Source organism: Nematostella vectensis, chromosome 3 (assembly GCF_932526225.1).
Source record: "Nematostella vectensis chromosome 3, jaNemVect1.1, whole genome shotgun sequence".
NCBI lineage: Eukaryota > Metazoa > Cnidaria > Anthozoa > Actiniaria > Edwardsiidae > Nematostella > Nematostella vectensis.
Window position 1 is genome coordinate 1,217,792 of NC_064036.1, and position 22,614 is coordinate 1,240,405.

Here is a 22,614-nt window from a genome sequence, read left to right on the forward strand (position 1 = left end):
AAGATTTGAAGTGGAGGCGGCGAGCATAAACACCTAAGAGTGGATTCACAAACCCCGAGTTTATTTTGGTTTCTTTTTCTTATGACGTCGTTTAAAAAGACTAGAGAATATTTGGTTGGGTCATACATGAGTGATATCATTTCCGATGAAGAATTTGTGCTCTTGTACGACAGTAGTTTTTCGAGAAACTTAGAATTGCCATATGAAGATTATGGAGCTCGATGAAATGCCAAATTCGGAATGTCAAGCAGAGTTCAGGGTAGATAAAGGCGACTTGCCTAGGTTGGCAGAGAGTTTACAAATACCTGACACTTTTGTGTGCAATCAGGGTTCTGTCAGTGAAGGCATGGAAGGCCTTTGCATGTTGCTTAGAAGATTATCTTACCTATGTAGATACTCACATATGATCCCAAGGTTCGGTAGACCAGTGCCTGTACTGAGCATGGTAACAAACCAAGTTCTCGATTTTATTTACGACACACATGGACATCGAGTCCTAGAGTGGAATCATGACCTTCTTGGACCATTTCAGCTTCAAACTTATGCAGACGTTGTGCATGCCAAAGGTGCTGCACTTGATAACTGCTTTGGCTTTGTTGATGGCACTGTGAGGCCCATTGCAAGACAAGATCATGTGCAAAGAGTGGTATACAATGGGCACAAGAGAGTGCATGCCCTCAAAGTCCAATCTGTGGCCTTGGGATAATTGCACACATGTATGGGCCTGTTGGTAAGTAAAAATGAGTTTATCATTTAAAACATTCTTTGCAATTCTGTTGCATGAAAAAATTATGCTCATATTTAAGCATGCCAACAAACAAACAGCAAAAACTGTAGTAAATTTTAGTAGTAATAATAGTAAAGTCTGGGTGAATGGAACCATAGCTTTGACATTAATGATCCATAACCCTTAAGGATGGTGTCCTGATATCAGCAGCAGGTCCAGGGGGGGGGGGGATGGGTGAGTTTTCACCCCCTTTTCTGAGACCAAACATCAATCATATACTGATCACACTGACAACAAACGCCTCAACAAGGCTTTGGTTCTACAAGCATTTAAAATTTCACCCCCCTCCCCCACTTTAAAATCCTGTATCTGGCCCTGGATATTTCCAGTATTGAGTTTCATCTGTAGGGGGGAGGATTCTTGTTCTCAACACAATTGAGAAATGTACTGTTTTTAAAAACTGTAAATCATATTTGTTTTGAATTTCAAATGGCAACCGTTTTTTTTCACACATAGGTTTCCCAAAAACTAAAAGTAGTGAATTTTTTCATATTTTGGTCCTGTTTCTCAGATTTAAATGCTTCTTTTGACTTTATAAGTTTGTTTAGGTTTCACAACAGCGCTAGAATTTTTTACCTCGGATATTTGGGGGGAGGGGTGGGTGCTCTCTCAAAGCTGTTGTTAAAAATGTCACTAAGATTTACTAGATGACACTTTAAAAGCTTATAATATGCATTTATCATTACAATGAGCAGTAATATATGCATGCAAATACTTTTTTCTGTAATAATTCCAGATTTTGTTTTCTTTTGCAAAAATCATAAGAATCCAAGATGGCGGATCCAAGATGGCGGGAATTCTTACATAAAAATGATTAGCGTACCTACCAGCAACCTATAAAAATATTTCTTCTCTTCCGGTGCCCATATATGGGCAGTAGGAATCCTACCAATTCTTACCGCAGCGACGTCATATTCCTACCAAATTACAAGGCTCGGTCACATATTATAACGTGACCGCTTAGCAAGGATCACTTGGATTCTGTAACTCGTTGAGAACAGAAGTTCTCTATACTATCTAGCCTCTTTCAAATCTTACCCCTCTGGTGTATGAAACTCCAGTTTGGTTACACTGTGTGCTGAGTTCAACCCCCTGTGCACACGTACTCAACAAGCTAAATGGCTACACAACGAATCTGCCCCGAGTTAAGGGGACTTGGGATTTCAGCGCAAAACCATTAATTTTTATCCAAATTGACTTATCGTTCAGAAGCATAAAATACTGGACACGTTTATTGCCAAAGGATGACCAGGCTCTTTTGAAAACAGTAATTTATATGGAATGTGTGAAGTATAACAAACATTTAAAAATTAGCTCAGCTTACTCGGCTCTTATGACAACAGGAAATATACTAACGAACGCAATAAACTGAAAATTGTTTAAGAATAATAAGCAGAAGCCTATCAGTTAGCCTACCTGTTAGCTAACCCTGCTATAAAGCAAAGAATTGCTCTAACTCTACTAACAATAAGAAACCACATAATTATACAAAGGCTGAAGAAAGAATTAAATTAATTAAATTTCGTAGTCAAATGCAAAGGATTTAACAGGGTAAAACTGTGATCATAAATCCTACAGCTAATATAGAGGGGATAAATGCAAAACTGACATACGACTGTTTCCTATTAATGGCAAATATTAAAAAAAATAGGCTGTTTCTATAACAAAACTAGTCTGCGTCTGTCTGTCTGTCTAAAGTGATCGCCTTATCAGGCTGGTGGATCATTATATCCTAATCTTTTTGCATTGTAAAGCCGTTAAAAGGTTGATTTTGACATATCCGAATGATGCAAAATGATTTCAATGCAATATCTTATAATTTAGGCAATATTTGAAAGAATAGCTAGACATCGTATTTATGACGTCATTGTGACGTCATAATTGAGTCGACCACACCCAAAATAGAGCGTGACGATTCTGTGCATGCTGGTGATCATTGTCTGTAAGTTTGATGATCATAGCCTAAGCGGTTCATGAAATACGGAGGGGGGGGGGGGGGGGGCTTTTAGCCCAGTCTGAATAGGGTTAATATTTGAAGAGGGGGGGGGGGGGGGGCACGTGCGTGGCACCTTCCCTTGCTACGGCCGAGGCTATACGAATAATAATAATAAAACTACTTATTAACTATTATATATATTTTAAGTGATGCGTTCTAATGAATGCAGAATCAAATTGATATACTGGTGACCTAAATATTATTTTGTTATTTATTATTTGTGTTGTACTAATATCTTCAGCCTCAACTAAAATTAAGACGATTTTATATAAAAAAGAGCGTATAAATAAGTGGACTTTAACAGAACACTAGCATTCACACATTGGTCTGTTAAAGTCCACATATTGTATAAAGAAGCGCATTAAAAAAAAGTAATTATGCTAAACGGGATGTTCATGTTATCGAGATTTCAAGTTAGGGAGATGTCCGGGTTATTGAGGGTTTGAGTTATCAGTTTACTTCCGTATGATCCGGAATTCGAGTTTGTCAGTCAAGAAGTCAAAAGAAGGGGAAGTTTATTGAGAATTCACTCCTGTTTAAACCTGATTTTTATCTGACACCCGGCTTGGATCATACTGGTAGTGAATGGGGGAACTAAAAACAAAACAAAATATCAGAAAATATCGTATAATAATAAACCACGCGTAAAGGAGTTTGATGTCTTGTCAACTGGCATATTTTCCGTTACGTTTATCAACAAGTTTGATGCGGCTTAGCAAATTTAGGCTTTGTGCGCAGTTTTCGATTTTCGCCAAATGTGATTTTTAAAGCAGAAAGTATACCAAAAAATATGTTATACATATAAAGTATGACACCGATTGGTGCTTTAGAGTATTTTCTTTTCCCAAAGGGATTTTGATGAGTTGCAATCAATTGTGAGGTTGATGATGTCTTGCATCATCCCCGCCATCTGTATCAAAATTATATAAATAACAAAAGACAAATCTTGATCATCTCATAACAGAAAAAGAAAACATTGTAAAATACATCTTGGCAAATTTAGGCTTTGTTTAACTTTGAACTTAAGCTCCTAATTCGGCACATGGAACCATTCTCGGGTGCATATTTGCGCGCAACTTTCACGATTTTCACCAACTGTGATTTTTAGCACAAAAATATACCAAAATTATATAAATGACATAAGGGAAGAATATTAATCATATAATAATGGAGGGGCAGCATTTCCGATTATATGCTACCAGCTTCAATGCTACCCACTTTTTCACGGCAAACTCATAAAACAATCAACAGGTTTGGCAAATTTGGAAGCTTCTTTGTCGTTCTTGCATGTTCCTCTTCCGCCGGAAACCACTGTCAGGCCATCCTTCGATCAGCGCCACTGTCAATAACGTTCTTGAAAAAACTCGAGTTGAAAGTGTCAAGGATGCTCTCTACTAGCAAGTAAAGTGCTTACCATGCCATCTACACACAGCACGCTGTCAACACTTGACCCTCGGCGCTCAAGAGAAACACGAGGGCAGAACGAACTTGTGAGTATTTGGCAAACGGTAGAATTGTGGGCAGGTACGAGTGCGAAATGTGCATAACAACCTTATATAGACGTATTTATACTTCAAATAGTAATATAAATCAATTTATGATAACTATACCTGTATACCAAACTTCCTAAGCCCTCCATTGTCTGCTCCTAAGCATGCAATCATTTTTTTTGCTTATATGACGTAGAAACATGAAAGTCAATGATTTGTGATTGACTCGTGCTCACAAAAGTTTGTGTAATTTTATCTTTTAAACGCACCCCTGGATCCGTCACTGGATAGTGAAATACTGAGATCTGTAGGGGGTCAGGCGTAGTTTCACAAGAGAACACAATGGCATGTTCACTTGTTCCAATAAAAATGACGGGCAAGGTCGTATGCACATGAAAAGCTGGCATTATTATCAATGGAAGACACGCACGCGGGCGCCGACAATTTGATAGTGACAGGGAGGGTATTTTCCTGCTAGATATATCTTTTTCGCAGCCACTTTGCTTGTTTGAGTTTTTCTTTTGGAATGTCGCTGTGTCTTTTCGATAAGGATTGATTTATATGTTTTGCTTCTCGGGATTGCCGTTACCGACCCGCCAGATTTCAAATGGTCAAATGGTCGGTCCCCTATAAAATAGGATTGACTACGCTTTACTAAGGTCAGTTTTTTTAACAGAATCACACAATTAATAAAATATGCGACCCTATCTCATAGTACACCTTGAAAAAGTTAAATCTCCTTGCTCACTTTGCATTGTTTTAATTGTAGAGTACAAAATGACGCGTGCTATCTCTACTTCCGGTTTCATCATCATCGTTGCCTTGACGGTCGTACTCTCAACACCAGGTACGAGTAGCAGCTTACTCATACGAGTAGTACGAGTGGCCACCGCAAGCGAAACCTCGGTAATTTTTTTTTGTACAAACGAATAAGCCGAAGCTTTCAAAGTAAAAAAAAAGAAAAGAATGGCTAATTTAAGTTTAAACGATTGCCATATACATCATGGGACGGATGTGCTGACCCCTAACTTCAAATAAACATATCTCAAAACTCTTTTCCTTGTCACGACTTGTCCAGAGAGACAAATAGCTATAACATTAGTTGTGACGTAGACGACTCCCTTCAAACTACTATTTTCCTGGTTCTCTTTATGTGATATATACTCTTCTTGTCTTAGCGGAATCAATCAAGTGCTACGGATGTCTATCAAACTCCACGACATCATGTCACACAAGCGTTATCGACTGCCCCGGACATCACGATGCCTGTCACGCCATCCACTTTACCCTGTCACGCCCTGGTTTCTCCGTCGGTATTTACCACAAACAGTGCTCCTTCCTGGACTTCTGCCCAAGCCTTTGCCAAAGATACAACCAAACAGGGGCCGTGAGCGCCTGCGAGGTCGAGTGTTGCGTGACAGACTTATGTAACGCAAGGTTTGGTCCTACTAATGACGCTGTGATGTTTGATGGGGATAGCTCAGACTCTAAGTTCGCTTCGCCTCGCTGGTACACAGTGGCCCTGCTCGCATTGGTGGCTAGATGTGGCGCAGATTTGCTGGGTTTCTTGGCCTCTCTATATGGCGAACAGTGAAGAACTCAAATGTTACTCCCCCTTTTTTATCTATCATGTGGACATCAAGTGGGTGTCCAAGACTGGTCTCCGACATCAAGTGGGTGTCCAAGACTGGTCTCCGACATCAAGTGGGTGTCCAAGACTGGTCTCCGACATCAAGTGGGTGTCCAAGACTGGTCTCCGACATCAAGTGGGTGTCCAAGACTGGTCTCCGACATCAAGTGGGTGTCCAAGACTGGTCTCCGACATCAAGTGGGTGTCCAAGACTGGTCTCCGACATCAAGTGGGTGTCCAAGACTAGTCTCCCACATCAAGTACGCTGGGTGTCCAAGACTTGTCTCCCTCTACCTAGATGTGGTTTTGCAAAAAGAACTTTGGAACTCCTGCGTCTCCTGGGGATTTTTATTTAATAATAAATATTGCAAGAGAATATTGTAGAAAAGGTGTTTTGCTCGGGAAATCACATGCACGGCGTATAAACATAAAAGTACAGGTATAATGTGGTGAGGGTTTTCCGATATTTCGTTCCTGCTGTTACATCTGTATATCTATATATGAATTAATAAATTCATCATGTAGATCTCTTTGTGGATTAAAATCAAGCTAACTATCTATCATAGGATGCAAATCGAGCGTATAAGGAAGGGAAAAGGTGACTGAGTCCTTGTTCTAACGTTCCCGTTTTCAAAGCCGCCTTCGCGGCGCTTTCAAAATGCGTCCCCGCAAACCGCTGAACAGGCTCGTGTCATTCATGATGTATTTCAACTTTTAGCCAGCAACAAGTCGAAAACGCGGTATCCCTCCACTGACAAGCCCAAATCAAAACAATATTATTCTTAGTTCAAAAGATGAAATCAACCCCTATGTTTCTTATGCTTCTTGTGTCGCTTATCGGCCACCTTGACTGGATTAGCGCCCCTCTGTAGTCGCGCAAATACTAGAGAAGGGTTGTCAAAACTTGGCAAAAACCAGCAAACTTCCTCCTCCCCGTGACAAACTAAACCATAACAATCATATCTTGATGTGTAAGCGACGGACACATTCTCTCTCTTGCAAGCGGCTTCCACGCAACTATTTAGCGGGTCATTGCGGAAGTGTCCAAGCATGAAACGCTCGACCTTTGGGCCCTCCAGCCCGTACATGAGCGTCACGTTTGTCTCGGGCTCTCCTACTTGTCCACAAATGGATGACAGTGTTGCTTTTGGCTTCGCGTGCCTTTTGTGATGATGAGGTTTTGAGGTGGCGGTTAGGAACACAACTAAAAAAAAGAAAACAATAAAATAGCTCTATCGTATTTTGTAGGACACATTCTTAAATGTTATCGTTTTAAGCCAAGTCCTTAGATGCGTCGTCGTGTATCCATATTACCATGTGTTACTGAAACGTACAATCGATCCTGAATTGTAACTATCTTTGTTTTGGAAAGCTTTTAAAGGAAAATAAATAAAAAAAAAATAAAAAAACGAGAAATCCTTTAGAAACCGTGACTCTAACAGTAACTTATGTCTATAATTACTGAATAAAAAACACTCCATAACCGTGAAGAACTTCGGAACAGGTTCTTTTCAAACGCAACATAAACAAACCACAGCTTACCCTGAAAAAGAAATAAAAAAACCGACGCTCGCCACAATATCTTGCCTTTCTCCAGTTGCATCGCACTCTTCGCTCTTTCTGTAACCCACATGGACTAGAAGAGCTGTGATGTAAGCCTGTCTTGTGAGTTTTTGACCGCACAGTGATCTTTACTCCTCACACCTGCTAACTGGTAACGTCATTGATAATAAATCAAGACCTCGATAAAACGAATCTTGTCTAAGGTCGATTTGGAAAAATCACGTGAAAACCTCAATATCTCGAACATGGCATAAAATTATCAAGACCTTAATCTTTTCGAAAATCCTCGCAAAATCAACAGTTTTATGATAAATGTATGTTATTATTATTTCATATGTGCTCATTTATTTCTAAAATAATTACAAAAAGGAAAATCTACAAAGCGATTCCCTAAAACCGCTATTTCTTTTATATCAAAGTGGAAAATCTTCCGCACTCAATTTATTTCCGCCTATTTTGGCCTAATTGACGTAGCGCACGACTCTTTTTCAACAATCATTATCATGTGTCAGCTAGCAAGGGACCATTTAAGGATTGATTGGCATTCTTGATTCAAAGTATTAACCACTAAATCATCTTGTTTGATCTGTCCTACGCAGTAGGCATTCACAATACAATGCGCTGATATTAGCAAATGGAGGATTTTGACATCTGAACAAATCAATGCGTGATAATAATGATTGATCAAGGAACGCATTTACAATACAAGCTATGCTAAAGTATCTACTGGACATCACGGATAGACTATCATCGAAGATCTCCTACTTCAATTCTTGCTGTTTTGTCCCAAACTACATGCTCACATTCCTGAAAACACACAGCGAACAAGAGCATATTAGAACATCGAGACACAATGATGGGCGGACAGACAGAAACAGATACATCCATACACAGAAAACCAGGCGGACAGACAGAGACAGACAAACAGACAGACAGACGGACGGACAGACAGACAAACAGGCGGCAAGACGGACGGACGGACGACACAGACAAACAGACAGACAGACGGACGGACGGACACAGACAAACAGGCGGCAAGACGGACAGGTACATGAAAGTTAGGCAAACACATACAGACACAAAAAGATGGACATCGACAAAAATAGAAATAGACGGTGGCAAACAGACAGACGAATGAAGGGATATAGATACAGACAGATGGGCGATTGTACCTGGTATAATGGTGGCTCTTTGGGATGGGGGTGAAATCCATGCTTTTTACAGGAAGCCACAAACTGCAGTCCATAGTTCTGGGTCAGAGTAAATACACCCGTCCTAGAAAACAATCAATGGTAGTTAGAAAATGTGCCAGTGAAGCAATTGCAGCTGCAGCATTTTTAACAATAGTGCAAAATCCCCCTGGTTTCAGAGTCATGGCTAGCTCACTGGCTATTGCTACTGCAGCACTGAGTTTGGCTTGGCCTGTAAATGCAGGCCATACCAGAGGGTGGCACACTGGGGCACATACATCCCCAATATTTTTTCGAACTGACCAGTTGGGGCATGGCTGTGCCCAAATTTCCGTATCTATAATGTAACAATATAATAATGAACTTTACAGTGCTTACTCATTATACTTCGGAGAACAGACAATGGCAATGGCCTCCGGCATCATGAGTTGGTAAGAGCAGTGAGTGTGAAGGTCAACACTGGACATGAAAGCCGTCTGTGTTGGGTGGGTCTGAGAACACAACAATTGCCAAATGAGATTAAAATGTTCGATATGTGCTAAATAGGTAAATAGTTTTACCAACCACAGATAAAATAAAACACATTTACACTTTTATCATGTACACAATAACACTCAAAGGCTTAAAGGAGGGGGGGGGGGGTTTGTTGGAGGAATAGCCCCCCAATACCTTGTGATGCTACTGGGGGACGATGATGACCCCCCTGTAGCCCCAGGGGTCATATTGTACTGTAAATGTACTGTAGCATGCATTACAAGATGCACAGTATCTTACATACACCACCCAGATGATTCCTTACATGAATCCAGCCTAGCGTGATGAGATTGTGTGAGTCCTGATACTCAAACATGTCTTCCTCACTCAGTGTTGTACAGGAATCTGTTGTAGAAGTTTGCTTTGGAATCACAAGGTGGGTAATACAAAACTGGTTCTGTTGCTAGAATAGGAAATAAATAATAGATATACTATACTTTAGGCAAGAAATGGTTCAGCATGGAACACTAATAATGTATATTAAAGTAGTTATGACAGATAAAATACAGCTTTTACTCAACATCTAAGGTACATACCAGACTTCCAGTTAGGATGCCACAGGTTTCCATATTCCGTCTAGTGTTATGTGAGGCAATCTCTAGGAAGCGGCTGACAAGAGAAGATGGAACAGACACTCTACGCAGTCCATGTACAGTTGGTGTGCCTGAAAATAGTTTATCAGGATTTTCATTACAAAACTAATAGAAATAGCCAATACATAATAAATATCATCATTTATTCAAAGTGATGAGTATAACAGAAGGTTGTGTTAGTCTGAAAAATCCTAATAAATGTTAGTAGAACATTGTTCATTGTCCATCTAGAAGAACTAGATACAAGTTGTAGGATAACCAAGGTGGTCTGTGTAGGCATGAAGGAATAAGGGAAATAAATAAATACAGGGTTGAAATGGTATTTTTTTATTAAAAGCAGAATAGTTTTGCTGACATATGAAGGGCTGACAATGAAGGGCTACAAATCATCAACAAAACACATACAACATACCATTTAAACCTTGAGTTGATTTATTTCAATGATTGAAGTGTGCTATAAATAAAGTATATGGAAAACCTCTTTGAAGTTTGTGTCATTAATAATTGCCATTTTCAAATAATGATTGGCTGATTTTATCTTAGTAGACACGGGAACACATCTATCTAAGATCAAACAACTCTTAAAATTTGACATTTTTCCCTCACCGCTGGTAGCATCACAAGGCTTGGTAGATCTATCCACAGATGGTGCATCAGTGATGACAGAGAAAAGTGACGCATAAGACGGTGAAGGTGGCTCAACAACAAAAGTCTCATTAGGGGTTGTGTGACTCCTGGTGTTATCGCCAGTTATGGTGCTATTACTATTTATGGTCCTCAGCGTGGGTGGGGCAGGGTAGTCCCCGATGAGCGTAGAGGAAAGTGGCCCATCTAATGGAGGGGGTGGGGCACTAGGCGTCACAGTCACAGATGCAGAATTCTCACGCTCCTCTAATTCCCTCACTAGTTGTTGCTCAGCGCGTTTCCTTTCCTGCTCCTTAATTCGTTCTTGCTCCTTTTTGATAAGCTCTTCTTGCTCTTTCTAAAATAATCAAGTGGATAAATTTTAGAGGATACAGTGTCTGTGTAAGGTATAATAAGTGCTCTTTTAAAACTAAGAGATTTTGTACAGTAGGTGGTAAAATATTTATCATTTTCATTTTGTGTCCATATTGCATTAGGCATATGATTCATCATAAGTAGTTCTTACCTGTTTCTGCTTTATCTCTTGCCATGTCTTGTATTCCTCTTCATATCGTTGTGTTAGTATTCGTTTTAATTCTTCTGCTATTGCAAATATTTTAGGAAGTTTCTGTGAATAGAAATAGAAGTATTATATTTACATAACAAGGGGGGCTCAGAACTACGGCATCATAGAGTCTGTGGGTGGGGCATATTTTTTAGAAGTTACCTTCCACCCTCTCAACCCCCTCTTTCCCCGCAAATGTATATATAAATAATAAAAAAAACTATATAAAAAATATATATAGAGAGAGTAATACCTTCATGGTTAACGCTTTGTCTTGTTTTGTGACACTAGCATATTCTGGATGTTGAGGCAGTTTTTCAACAAATAACCTGAGAGAAAAAAAAGGACTGATGTGATATGCAAAATGAGGTGTTAGAGAAATTAGCATGGCCAAAAAGTTATAAATATAATAGGGGCATTTGGAAATTGTTGAACTGTTAAGTGGTTCAAAGTAGTAAAAATGGTAGATTCTTCTCTTATCCCACTATATGCTACCATTGTGACCCAAGAAAAGAATATCACCATAATGTAATTTTGTTCCTCAACTTACGTGATATATTTTGTGTACAAAATAAATGCACTTTCATAATTTCTCTCATCTTGGTATATCTTTGCCTGTAGAATAAATATGATATAAATTCAAAACATTAGGACAGACTCAATTCGCAAATACCAGAAACATCAAGAAGATTTCATAAGTTGTATTGTTATACAGCTTTATATAAAAGTTGTATTGTTATATGCTCTAAAGGATTATGGCTGGTAGTTTAATTCAAAAGTAGCTTGGATTATTGCTTCTGAGCCTTGTGTTGTTGTTGAATAAGAATTTTATTTTTAACTAAGAATTTTGGAGCTATTCTTTATCACACATTGAATGAAAAGGCAACTAGGAATGATAGCCACAGGACCCCCACACCACCTCCCTGTTGACTCCGACCCCCCACCCCCCCCCACCCCCCCAATGTAATACCCTCCCTAGGATCATGGACATCTGATGCTAAAGGATCTCTCAACCTGACTAAGCATGCACAGAGGAAATTGGTACATATGAGAAAGCTCAAATAGACCTCGCTAGTAAAGTAATATTTATAAATATAAGCTATGACATCATATTAACATTAACTATCCGGCTATTGTTATGTACTCATAGAACAACATATTGCATTTAAAGCATTTAATGTATAAAATAAAGGAGACAAGTATCAAATCTTCCCTTAGATGAGAAGCTTAAAATTTATAGTATGCAAGAAAAAGTTAAGAATAAGAATTCACCAATAAATAGCTTTTTGTAGCACGTCAAAAGGACACAAATAAAACGAATTTCTCTGTTGCTTTTTGAAATTTGACTAAGTTACTTACCATTCTTTCAAGTTCTACGCCGGACCTGAAGTATCTTTTAGGCGGGATATTGCTATCTACATCCACATGGCTAGCATGTTCTGCTAATTTATGAATTTTCTCATTTGCAGGTAAACATTCTCTTGCGGCCGCCATTTTGAGACCCACTGAAGTGACAATGCAAACTCCTCTAGGGTGGGGAAAGACTGAGACAAAATGACGTCATCTACAGAATTATCTCCACAGGGAACCCAACAACTTCTAATAAAATAATTATTGTATACTCTTCTCTAAGCTTTGGACAAAAAGGAAGGAGATATTGGCTTCGGGACAATAATAAGAATAACAAGATTAAAGAGGCTCTTTTATAGTTTTATACCGTCTAGGAAATAAGTCATACTTATTTGCCTTTTACAACCGCACAGGAAACCGTATGACGCGAATTCCGCACTCGGAGGCAAAGGGCTCAGTAGAATTTATCTTTCTGTTTAGTTTCCAGGAGTGAAGAAACGGATAGGACCCGCACGGGACGTTAATGTGATGTTAATAGATTCCTTCGTCACACAGGGTTTTATAACATATTCGTCTTGTCGTACCGCGTCGCTGTGTCAACAACTGTCACGCTAGCCATCGAGATCACCCAAAGAAACCATATATTAATCAGTGTTAAAACCACGCTACGAAGTAATAGAACTAATAGTCAAATCACAGGGATGTTTTCGTCTTCGCAAGCCAAGCGATTGCTTCTGGTTTTGGCGGTCTTGTCGTGTGTGTTATCAGGTAAGTGTCCAAGGTTCAAACTAAGACGTCAAGCTTGCGAGCCCCTTGCGAGCATGCTGTATCAAAGCATTTGGTTGCTCTCGCAGGATTGTATCGATGATTGCGGGCTTGCAATAAATAAAAAAGCATGATAAGCGAAAATGTTTTGTAATGTCTAGGATGAAAATGTTTAGCGTGGTTGAGTTTAAGTGAAAATCAGTTATGCCCCGCTGCCGCGCTTTAATGATTTTTGTTTTGCTTCATTCAACTTGTAAAGTAGGCTAAGTAATATTCACACATGTTGTTTATGTTTTCAGTAAGTTTCATAAACATCTCACAAAATTGTTTCTAGCTGAAAACAAAATGTACCACGAGGAATGTCCCAGTTATGATGTTGTTATTTGACTGTCAAAAATTATCCAGTATGCTTCTTCGAAATTGAGGACTCGCTGTTTGAATTTGCCAAGCCGAGCTACGATTCATCCGCTTTGACACTATTGTCATGCTATTTTCTTAAATAGATCTTGAACAATTTACTAAACAAGGCTTTCCGACACTAGACATCTGAGTACAGCTTTCCGAAGTCAATCGAGTGCAATCTGACACTATAGATAGCAACTATCGTATTAACACGGTACAACGATTCTAGCTGCCCTTATATTTCGTAAATCATACTTTATTACACATAAGTACGGTAATATCTCCCTATATAAAAGAGCTAAGAAGTTTATTCGAGGAAGTTGAATCAAATAAAGTGTGTATTAACTAAGATAAAGGCCTATAGCAGAAGGATGTAGTCATTTGGCGCGAAACTCACTACCCCCGACTGCGTTCGTGGGCGCTGTAGTGGCACTGTTTTGATAAAATGCAAATTATGGGAACTGAGGTTACAAATAAGATAAACGAGGGGGATATTAATAAAATATTAATTTCATATAAAAGTCACTCCGAAAACATGCTCAAACACAAGTAAAATGAATTGTTAGATAAAAATAATTGCACAGTATGTTAGAGTAGTACGGGGAGAGCTTCTTGTAAATTTGTAAGCTACCAGCTTACAGAGGCTCTGTCTCGAAATCTCGGCTAGGTTCCAACCAAATATTGCAATAAAAGACTCTCGTTTAGGCGACTACGACCATTTATGGGAACGATGATTTTATCCTACCGAAAAAATCACCTGAGCAAGAGTAAACGAAAAGTATTTCCAATGTATACAACGGGCAAAACTAAATCATCCATGATACTATAACATCTTCCATGAGTATGTCTAGATTCCGCGTACACAAGTTGAAAATGACAGAAAGGGTTTAAAAATGCGGGTACGGGCTTACGTATTTTTCGAATATGCTTGGGTCGGATTACGGCCCTTTGCGGCGATCCTCTGGGCACTCATTGGGTATGAGCCTATGATACATAATGGCGGAAGCCATAAAGCCGGATTGCCGGTTCCGTACATAGCGGGCAGGGGCATATTTGTACATACAACGGGTCTCTAAAGCTAATTTTACACACAAGGAAAGAACAAATGAAATTGATCTCCCCCGAGTTAATGTTAGTATTTTATATTATAATCTGTTTTTTGAGTAATTTTTGGGGCTGACCTTTGGGATGGTATTCGGCTGTTATTAATGACTGGCGTAATAGTCCCAAGGGAAAATCTTATAAGACCGAGTTGGCAATCCTGCTAGGGGTGTAGCATTCATTCTTCCTCTTTCTAACTGTCCCGTCCCAGTCCTAAATTCGAGTTCGGGGTTTGGAGAGAGTCTAAACTCATTATATCCTTCCCCTATTTTCAAGTACCGTACAGGTTGGGGTGGGGGGTGGGTGTTGAGGGGTCCTCACTCATTATACCTTTTCCCTATTTCCAAGGACCGTACAGGTCGGGGTGGGGGGTGGAGGTTGAGGGGTCCTCACTCATTATACATTTTCCCTATTTTCAAGGACCGTACAGGTCGGGGTGGGGGGTGGGTGTTGAGGGGTCCTCACTCATTATACCTTTTCCCTATTTCCAAGGACCGTTCAGGTCGGGGTGGGGGGGGGGGGGGGGGGGTGGAGGTTGAGGGGTCCTCACTCATTATATCCTTCCCTGATTTCCAAGGACCGTACAGGCCAGGGTGTGTGTGTGTCGGGGGGGGGGGGGGGTATTTTTTACAGCAGTGCCCCTAAACACCATACTATATACGTCAATATTCTTTTTATCCAGTCTACAATTCCCCTGTTATTTATTTTCATTGCTAGCCCCTCTCCTCTAAAGTTGCGCAGCATTACGCGGCTATGTTCCTATTTTCTGACACGCTTCTGTAATAGCTGGAACTCATGATTACGTTTTTCAATGCCCACAGATTTACTCCACGACACGCATGCGTACAGCAAAGAAGGCTCTTTACGCAATCTGCTGACAAGGTTAAGTTCGGTTCGCAATGAGCGCATGAGCATGTCGAACATGACGCAAGCACGTGACTATTTGACGAGCGTGTTTGACACTATGGGGCTGCACACGTGGCAAGAGAGCTTCCTGTCACCGGAGCACGAAACAAGCGGGTGAGGATGACGTCATGTTCGGGGACCCAGCAGTGTGCCCCCCCTTCGACCTGGAATTTTGGAATAAACGCCCTCCCCCTAAAAATATCTCAACAAAAGCACACCACATGAATGGTGCTCGCAGTTATTGATGAAAGCGCACCACATGAATAGTGCTCGCAGTTATAGATGAAAGCGCGCCACATGAATGGTGCTTGCAGTTATCGATGAAAGAGCACCACATTTATGGTGTTTGCAGTTATCGATGAAAGCGCACCACATGAATGGTGCTCGCAGTTATCGATGAAAGCGCACCACATGAATGGTGCTCGCAGTTATCGACGAAAGCGCACCGTGCGCTTATTCGAATCATTATTGTATTCTTGTCAGCTTGTTGTCGCTGTTTTCATCATGTTTATCATAATCTTTACTATCATTATCACACACCATTTTAGGTCTTTATCATCATCAATCATAACAGTTATACCCATCATTTGTAGCAGCATATTCATTAATAGATATAATCAAACAAATTGCCGTCATCTTTATTATTATCACCATCATGACATACTACGTCAATACATTAATGCCCGGGGTAGCATTCAAGGAAGTGACCAGGTTATGGGGAAGGTTTGAAGGTTAGAGTATCCGAATGTTCCAAGGGCAGCCTGGACACCACTGCGCTTCACAACTCCATGGTTTTACACAGCATGACGATGGCTTTGATCAGTGTTTGATTGACAGGTACAACATAGTTGGGCGTGTCGCAGGTCGTTACACCGGTACCCTTGACGATCGCGTGCTCATAATTGGTGCGCATTATGACACGACCTCGGATACTCCCGGCGTGGACGATAATGGCTCAGGAATCGCGGCTTTGGTGCAGGTAGCCAAGATCTACATGGATTCTGGTTAGTTTGATTACTCTCATGTTTTTAAGGGAAGGACCATCTGATGTTTCACAGGGGGAGTGGTTAATTTTCTTTGCTCGATATTTTTTTCCCCGGACAGTTTTGCTGCAGGTCCCCCCCCCACCGAAGGATGTGGCGATCCCACTGCCCGCCATTGCTTGCTTGATGTTGTTGTTGTTGTTTTCTTTTTTTTTTTTTTTTTGGGGGGGGGGAATCAGCCACTCCTTACATGAAATATCAAACGGTCCGTCCGTAACGAAGGTGTGGCTCGCACTTTCAATGTATCGTTACAATGCAATACCCTGAACTATAGATTACAACGCACCCTATTTCAATTGTATATCGTGTGGTTAAAGATTTCCAAATGGGGCGTTTCCACAGCGTCTTCATTTCACAAATAAAAGCACATGGGAACGCAGCGTTCAGCCTATGCCTTGTTTGAACTGCGTAACGCGAGTTTTAGCGTTTCAGGGGGAGCATGCCCCCAAACCCCCGATGGAGTATTTCGCTTTCAATTTTTCTAAATCAAAAAAGGTGAGGTCAAAATTACATGCACATTACAAAGACTTTAGTCTATCTTACGTCCGAGTCAATTTCGGTCAGCAAATTCTGTGTCATATAACTGGGAAAAAGGTTTGAATTCCGGCTTCTTGTCTGCGCCCCCTATTTTGGGTATGTTTGTTCCTTTTTAGGGGGGGGGGGGGGATTTTTTTGGGTTGAAACGGTATATACATATAGAAAAAAACAGTTAACTCACGAGAGATCGTTCGAACATGGACTTCCATCTTATTTTCCTTCGTGTTTAGATATGGTGGACTGCGAGCGTAACCACACGCTGATGTTTGTGGCGTTCGACCGCAAGGAGTGTCAAGCGGAGTGCATAGATCCAGACCCGCGAAAATGTGTGTGCTCATACGGCAGCCTGAACTTTATCGCCAATCTAACAAATTACTTACCAAACAAAGAGAAATCAATCCGTGGTGCAATCATACTAGACAGCATCCTGAACTTCGACTCGTAAGTCATTACTTCGTATCTTTTATACATATCCTCGTTATCCTTTGAAGTTCCTTTCTGGTGCATTCACACAGAGGCTTGATCAAATAAGCTAGGGTTTGACTCATAAGCTACTTGCGCTAAGGAATCACGTGTCCTTTTTGGTGCATTCGCACAAGGCTTGATCAAAGGGGTGTTTGAATCAAAAGCTACTTGCGCTAAGAAATCACGTGTCTTGTTTGATGCATTCGCACAAGGCTTGATCAAAGGGGTGTTTGAATCAAAAGCTACTTGCGTTAAGAAATCGTGTCCTTTTTGGTGACAAACTCGCGCGAGCTCCGGCTTAGCAAACACCGGCAACAAAAAGGATTTTTTTTAAGCGCTTACGAGTCAGCCAGAGAGTCGCTATGTCAGAAAGGGCTTTTTTTCTTTAAAATCATTTATTTTCTACTTATTCTCTGACATGACGGCCGCCGCTCTTTATGTTTTCTTTTGGTGCGAGTTTGGCTATTGCGGAATATCTATTTCGGATGACTCGCGCTCGGACTCGCATGGAATTCATGTCTGGGACTTAGATAGATAGTGCGAACAACTAAGGGTTGAAGGCACTCCAAGGGTAAAACCCTACCTCTCTTACGATCTGCTCTTGCATGCTCATTGTGCAATGTGTGATATTGTGTGGTGAAGGTGTTTCTAGGTACAGCTTGTATGGTGCAGTGTGTTAGTGTATGTCTAACTGTGCAGGTGGTCCCTAGGTACAGCTTGTGTGGTGCAGTGTGTTAGTGCATGGCTCACTGTGCATGTGGTCCCTAGGTACAGCTTGTGTGGTGCAGTGTGTTAGTGCATGGCTCACTGTGCAGGTGGTCCCTTGGTACAGCTTGTGTGGTGAAGCGTGTTAGTGCATGGCTCACTGTGCATGTGGTCCCTAGGTACAGCTTGTGTGGTGCAGTGTGTTAGTGCATGGCTCACTGTGCAGGTGGTCCCTTGGTACAGCTTGTGTGGTGAAGCGTGTTAGTGCATGGCTCACTGTGTAGGTGGTCCCTAGGTACAGCTTGTGTGGTGCAGTGTGTTAGTGTATGTCTAACTGTGTAGGTGGTCCCTGGGTACAGCTTGTGTGGTGCAGTGTGTTAGTGCATGGCTCACTGTGCAGGTGGTCCCTAGGTCCAGCTTGTGTGGTGAAGTGTGTTAGTGCATGGCTCACTGTGCAGGTGGTCCCTTGGTACAGCTTGTGTGGTGAAGCGTGTTAGTGCATGGCTCACTGTGCAGGTGGTCCCTAGGTCCAGCTTGTGTGGTGAAGTGTGTTAGTGCATGGCTCACTGTGCAGGTGGTCCCTAGGTACAGCATGTGTGGTGCAGTGTGATAGTGCATGGCTCACTGTGCAGGTGGTCCCTAGGTACAGCTTGTGTGGTGCAGTGTGTTAGTGCATGGCTCACTGTGAGCCATGCACTAACATTCCGTAGCCATTCCGTAGCTTGTGTATTGTAGTTATGTTAGTACATGACTGGACTAAAATACCTAAAATTCTGCAAATAATTTCATTCTCAGTAACTACTATTCCCAGAACGTGACCAATGAGATGGTTCTAATGGCACAGCAGCTAAGTTACAGGCAACCCATTGAAATAAGAGAAAATAATTACAAGGGAGACTTTTTGATGGCACTCACACGCCAGACAGACAGCCTTCTGCAGGAGACGTTTATCCGATCGGTATCCCGGCTTGATGGGGGTGAGTGCGACTGTGTTGTGTTCTTGAATAGCAGGGCCGTAGCAGGGGGCGGGGGGCATGTTTCCCCCAATATATTTTAAAAATATCAGAAAATAACCAGTAGGGGCGTGACTGTCCCCCCCCCCCCCAATATTTTCCTAATGTTTCTGTATTGTGCCCCCCTCCACATCTAACGTGGCCTTCTACAGCTCTGAATAGGTATTATCCATGCTCGGAAATAAAACGAGAATCTACTTGTGTATATCTTCAGGCATACGGGTAATATAGTTAAAGGCCATAATATAAATGCATCGGCATCAGTTTGTATTTTGTCAGGCGAGCGTTTAGAACCAATTTAGCGCGGACGTAACCGAATGATATAATAATGCGTTTGCATGCACAACAGGTCATGGGTGAGCGAGTCGAAAAACAGTAGAAAATCCCTTTCAGTTATAATGCAACAGAGGAGGTCGGGCGTGATCTTGTGTCGATTCATCGGCTAAAGACACTAAATTAGAGCAGTCGCACTAGGTAAAACACATTTTCATTTGCTAACAAAATGGCATTTTATAGGTCAGTTCACGGTGAGGCCATTCCTCATAGACATAACAGGACGCCCATCGGAAGGGAGCTCAAGCTTCTTCCATCGCAACATCGGTGAATTTTATCACAGCGACCACTACAGATTCTGGGACAACAACCCTCCCGTCCCAGCGTTATATCTGACCGACACTGGTAACCTTCGTGGCTACATGCGCTACTGCTATCATAATAGTTGTGATGATATGGACTACGTCACGGGGGAAAGGATACAGTTCCTCAGTAGCATCGCAGATGCACTGGCCGAAACCGCCCGAGATTTTACACAAGAAATCGGTTGCACCAATCGAACAATTGACTGTAAGTACTTTTTGTACCACTGGAGAGTTTCACCTAAAGATTTTGTAGGTTTATACTGGACATTTCAGTCGACACAATGTCGACAGAACATCGACGCACATCAAGTGCGTCCGCCTTTTTAGATACCCGAAAAAACTTTTTCGATGACATAAAGATGTTTCTTATCAACAGCAGCAACATGTACACAAAAGAAATGCTTTTTTAAAAACTTGTCGCCGCTTATTTAGCTGGGACTTTAAAGGGGCTACATTACGAGTTTTCCGTGGCCACTAAGGATACGCTGAAGAATGCTACATGACTCTTCACACTCGATCACCCACTTGACGCAGTCAAAAATATTATTATTATTATCTTATTATTATTAACGTACTACACCTTAGCATTGCGTGAACAAAGGTTAGAACTTCGTTCGCAAACTAGATGAAACAGACCATTTGAGTAAGATGCATACCGTATGAGCTTGAAGAACTTTATTCTTTATTATCTTGCAGATGTGCGTGAATACCTGAACAGAAACAGCGGCGAGTTTACGACCCCAGCCTTCCCTAACCTGTACCCCAACAATGCGGATTGTGTGTGGGTTATAACCGTGGATGCGGGACTAGTCGTAGAGCTCGTGTTCGTGGAGTTTTTCCTCGAGGATAACGCGTGCATTAGTGATTACGTCGAGGTCAGGAACGGGGCAGATAGATCTGGGTCAATACTTGGTGAGTTAGTACTGCATATAAAAGAGAGCGCACATTTTAAATACTGAATCCGTCTGCGTGGTTAAGTTATTGCATAGCAGCTCGAGTTTTAGTCGTGCATCTTCAAGCATGCACTCATTGGCCTATAGGGAGGGCTATTGGCATGTTCATACTAAACATCACTCCTATATTATCGGTATAGACCATTTTCAATAAATGTATACGAGTATAATATCATTTTTTTTCCTCCACAGGTCGATTTTGCGGCAGCTCTCGTCCCACCCTGAGACCGCGTAGTACTGGGCGCAATATGTACATCTCGTTCCGTTCAGATACATTCGATGCATACAAGGGCTTTAAAGCCGCGTGGAACGCGCGCACTGTTAGCGCAGGTAATGTGCGCAAGTAATAGGCTGAAGAGGGAGAGGTAGTACGCAAGATGTACTTAATAATGTCTGAGATGGGGGTCAAATAACACAAGAACTGATGGCACACCTACTTATATTTATGAGCCTTCACTGTAGCAACTCTTCACTGTAACAACTCTTCGCTCTTTTTTAGTTTCTGGATGCGCTTTGAGAACGCCCTGTTGTTGGGTCCTGCTTCAGAGTTACGCACTCAGTTTCCATGGCGAAATGAATAAGTGTCGTCTCGTATTCGCGAACCCATAATAAGCAGGGAGTGGGGAACGTAACCCCTCCCCCCCAATATTTTCAAAAATTAATTGCATGACCAGTAGGGGCGTGGCTGTGTCCCCAAATATTTTCAAAAATTAATAACATGACCAGTAGGGGCGTGGCTGTGTCCCCAAATATTTTCAAAAATTAATAACATGACCAGTAGGGGCGTGGCTGTGTCCCCCTTTTATTTTTTATGTTTCTGTATTGTGCCCCCAATCTTTCGTCGCCTGCTACGGCTCTGATTAGTTAAGAATTTTGTGGTGAATTTTGTTGGTGACGACCTTGTTGATCATTGCTGGCCTCTAACACCCACTCTAACTTTTCAGGTGCTGTTTCCTCCCCATTCGCAGTTCTTCTACTCGCCTTAACCACCTTCATCACGGCCATCATCAGTCGGACCCCTTAATGGCACTATTTACTATTTAACTAGCCGGTATTATTAGTAGTTACCGGTAACGAAACATTGCATGCTGCGAATTAAGCACGTCGTTTATGAAGGTGCCTGTCGCGCAGTTAAGAGGTCTGAAGAGGCCTAACAAGGCTGAGATTAGTGGCAAATCGACAAGAGAACATATCCAGAACATTATGCCTTCTAGGGAGGCTTTATATTACTGGATAATTGACAAAGGAAAGGCTGGGCATGTCTCAGTCGTATATTCCCTGGCCAAAGTCAAGTGAAGGGCTTTATGAATATGAGATTCGAACTATCATGGCTATAGGGACAACCTTCCACTAAACTTCTGTATGAAGAATGATGACGTCCAAGTGCTGTCTTCTTGTCTAGTCGGTGACAAATGAAAAGGATAAAGTAATGTCCGGTTTTATTATTTAATCTTTTAACTAATTCTTTTTTAAATAAAGTATTTTTGTCCACTGGAGATGATTTAGCCCTTATTTTAGAAGGTTCCCTGAAATCTGGGAGCAGGCGCTTCCCGCTTTAGGTGGGGGAGGGGGGGGGGCGACCTTTCAACACGAACTGACCCAACTTTTGGCAGCCAAGGAGGAGGGGGGGTGGGGGGGCGACCTTTCAACACGAAATGACCCAACTTTTGGCAGCCAAGAAGGAGGGGGGGGAGGGGGGACCTTTCAACACGAACTGACCCAACTTTTGGCAGCCAAGGAGGAGGGGGGGGGGGGGGGGGGGGG

At 41.6% G+C, this 22,614-nt stretch overlaps 3 protein-coding genes across 5 annotated transcripts; 2 read left to right on the forward strand and 1 right to left on the reverse strand.

Annotated features, from left to right (window-relative positions):
• Positions 1–6,429, forward strand: LOC5517001 (lymphocyte antigen 6F). Of its 3 annotated transcripts, none has more exons than XR_007307204.1 (4): positions 1–730; positions 4,035–4,273; positions 5,043–5,120; positions 5,452–5,594. XR_007307204.1 is itself a non-coding variant. In XM_048724784.1 (4 exons), exons 2-4 carry the CDS (start codon positions 4,199–4,201, stop codon positions 5,865–5,867), a joined length of 603 nt encoding a protein of 200 aa, XP_048580741.1. In that variant the 5' UTR covers positions 1–730; positions 4,035–4,198; the 3' UTR covers positions 5,868–6,429. The 3 variants fall into 3 exon arrangements, 1 of the variants encoding a protein (XP_048580741.1); XR_007307205.1 differs by having other exon boundaries at positions 5,043–5,179; positions 5,452–5,575; XM_048724784.1 differs by having other exon boundaries at positions 4,035–4,307; positions 5,452–6,429.
• On the reverse strand, positions 6,234–12,515 carry LOC5517062 (STAM-binding protein). The gene is made up of 11 exons (XM_032386979.2): positions 12,332–12,515; positions 11,523–11,587; positions 11,226–11,301; positions 10,934–11,035; positions 10,390–10,765; positions 9,727–9,854; positions 9,456–9,593; positions 9,035–9,147; positions 8,639–8,741; positions 7,446–8,273; positions 6,234–7,107 (listed from the first exon to the last, which is right to left on the reverse strand). The coding sequence occupies exons 1-10, from the start codon at positions 12,464–12,466 to the stop codon at positions 8,214–8,216; spliced, it is 1,296 nt and encodes a 431-aa protein (XP_032242870.2). The 5' UTR covers positions 12,467–12,515; the 3' UTR covers positions 6,234–7,107; positions 7,446–8,213.
• Positions 12,516–12,614: 99 nt separating this feature from the next.
• On the forward strand, positions 12,615–22,346 carry LOC116621096. Its single transcript, XM_048724783.1, has 9 exons — positions 12,615–13,090; positions 15,412–15,610; positions 16,334–16,500; positions 17,307–17,517; positions 19,042–19,223; positions 19,776–20,102; positions 20,594–20,809; positions 21,043–21,180; positions 21,795–22,346. The coding sequence occupies exons 1-9, from the start codon at positions 13,024–13,026 to the stop codon at positions 21,872–21,874; spliced, it is 1,587 nt and encodes a 528-aa protein (XP_048580740.1). The 5' UTR covers positions 12,615–13,023; the 3' UTR covers positions 21,875–22,346.
• The last annotated feature ends 268 nt before the right edge of the window (positions 22,347–22,614 follow it).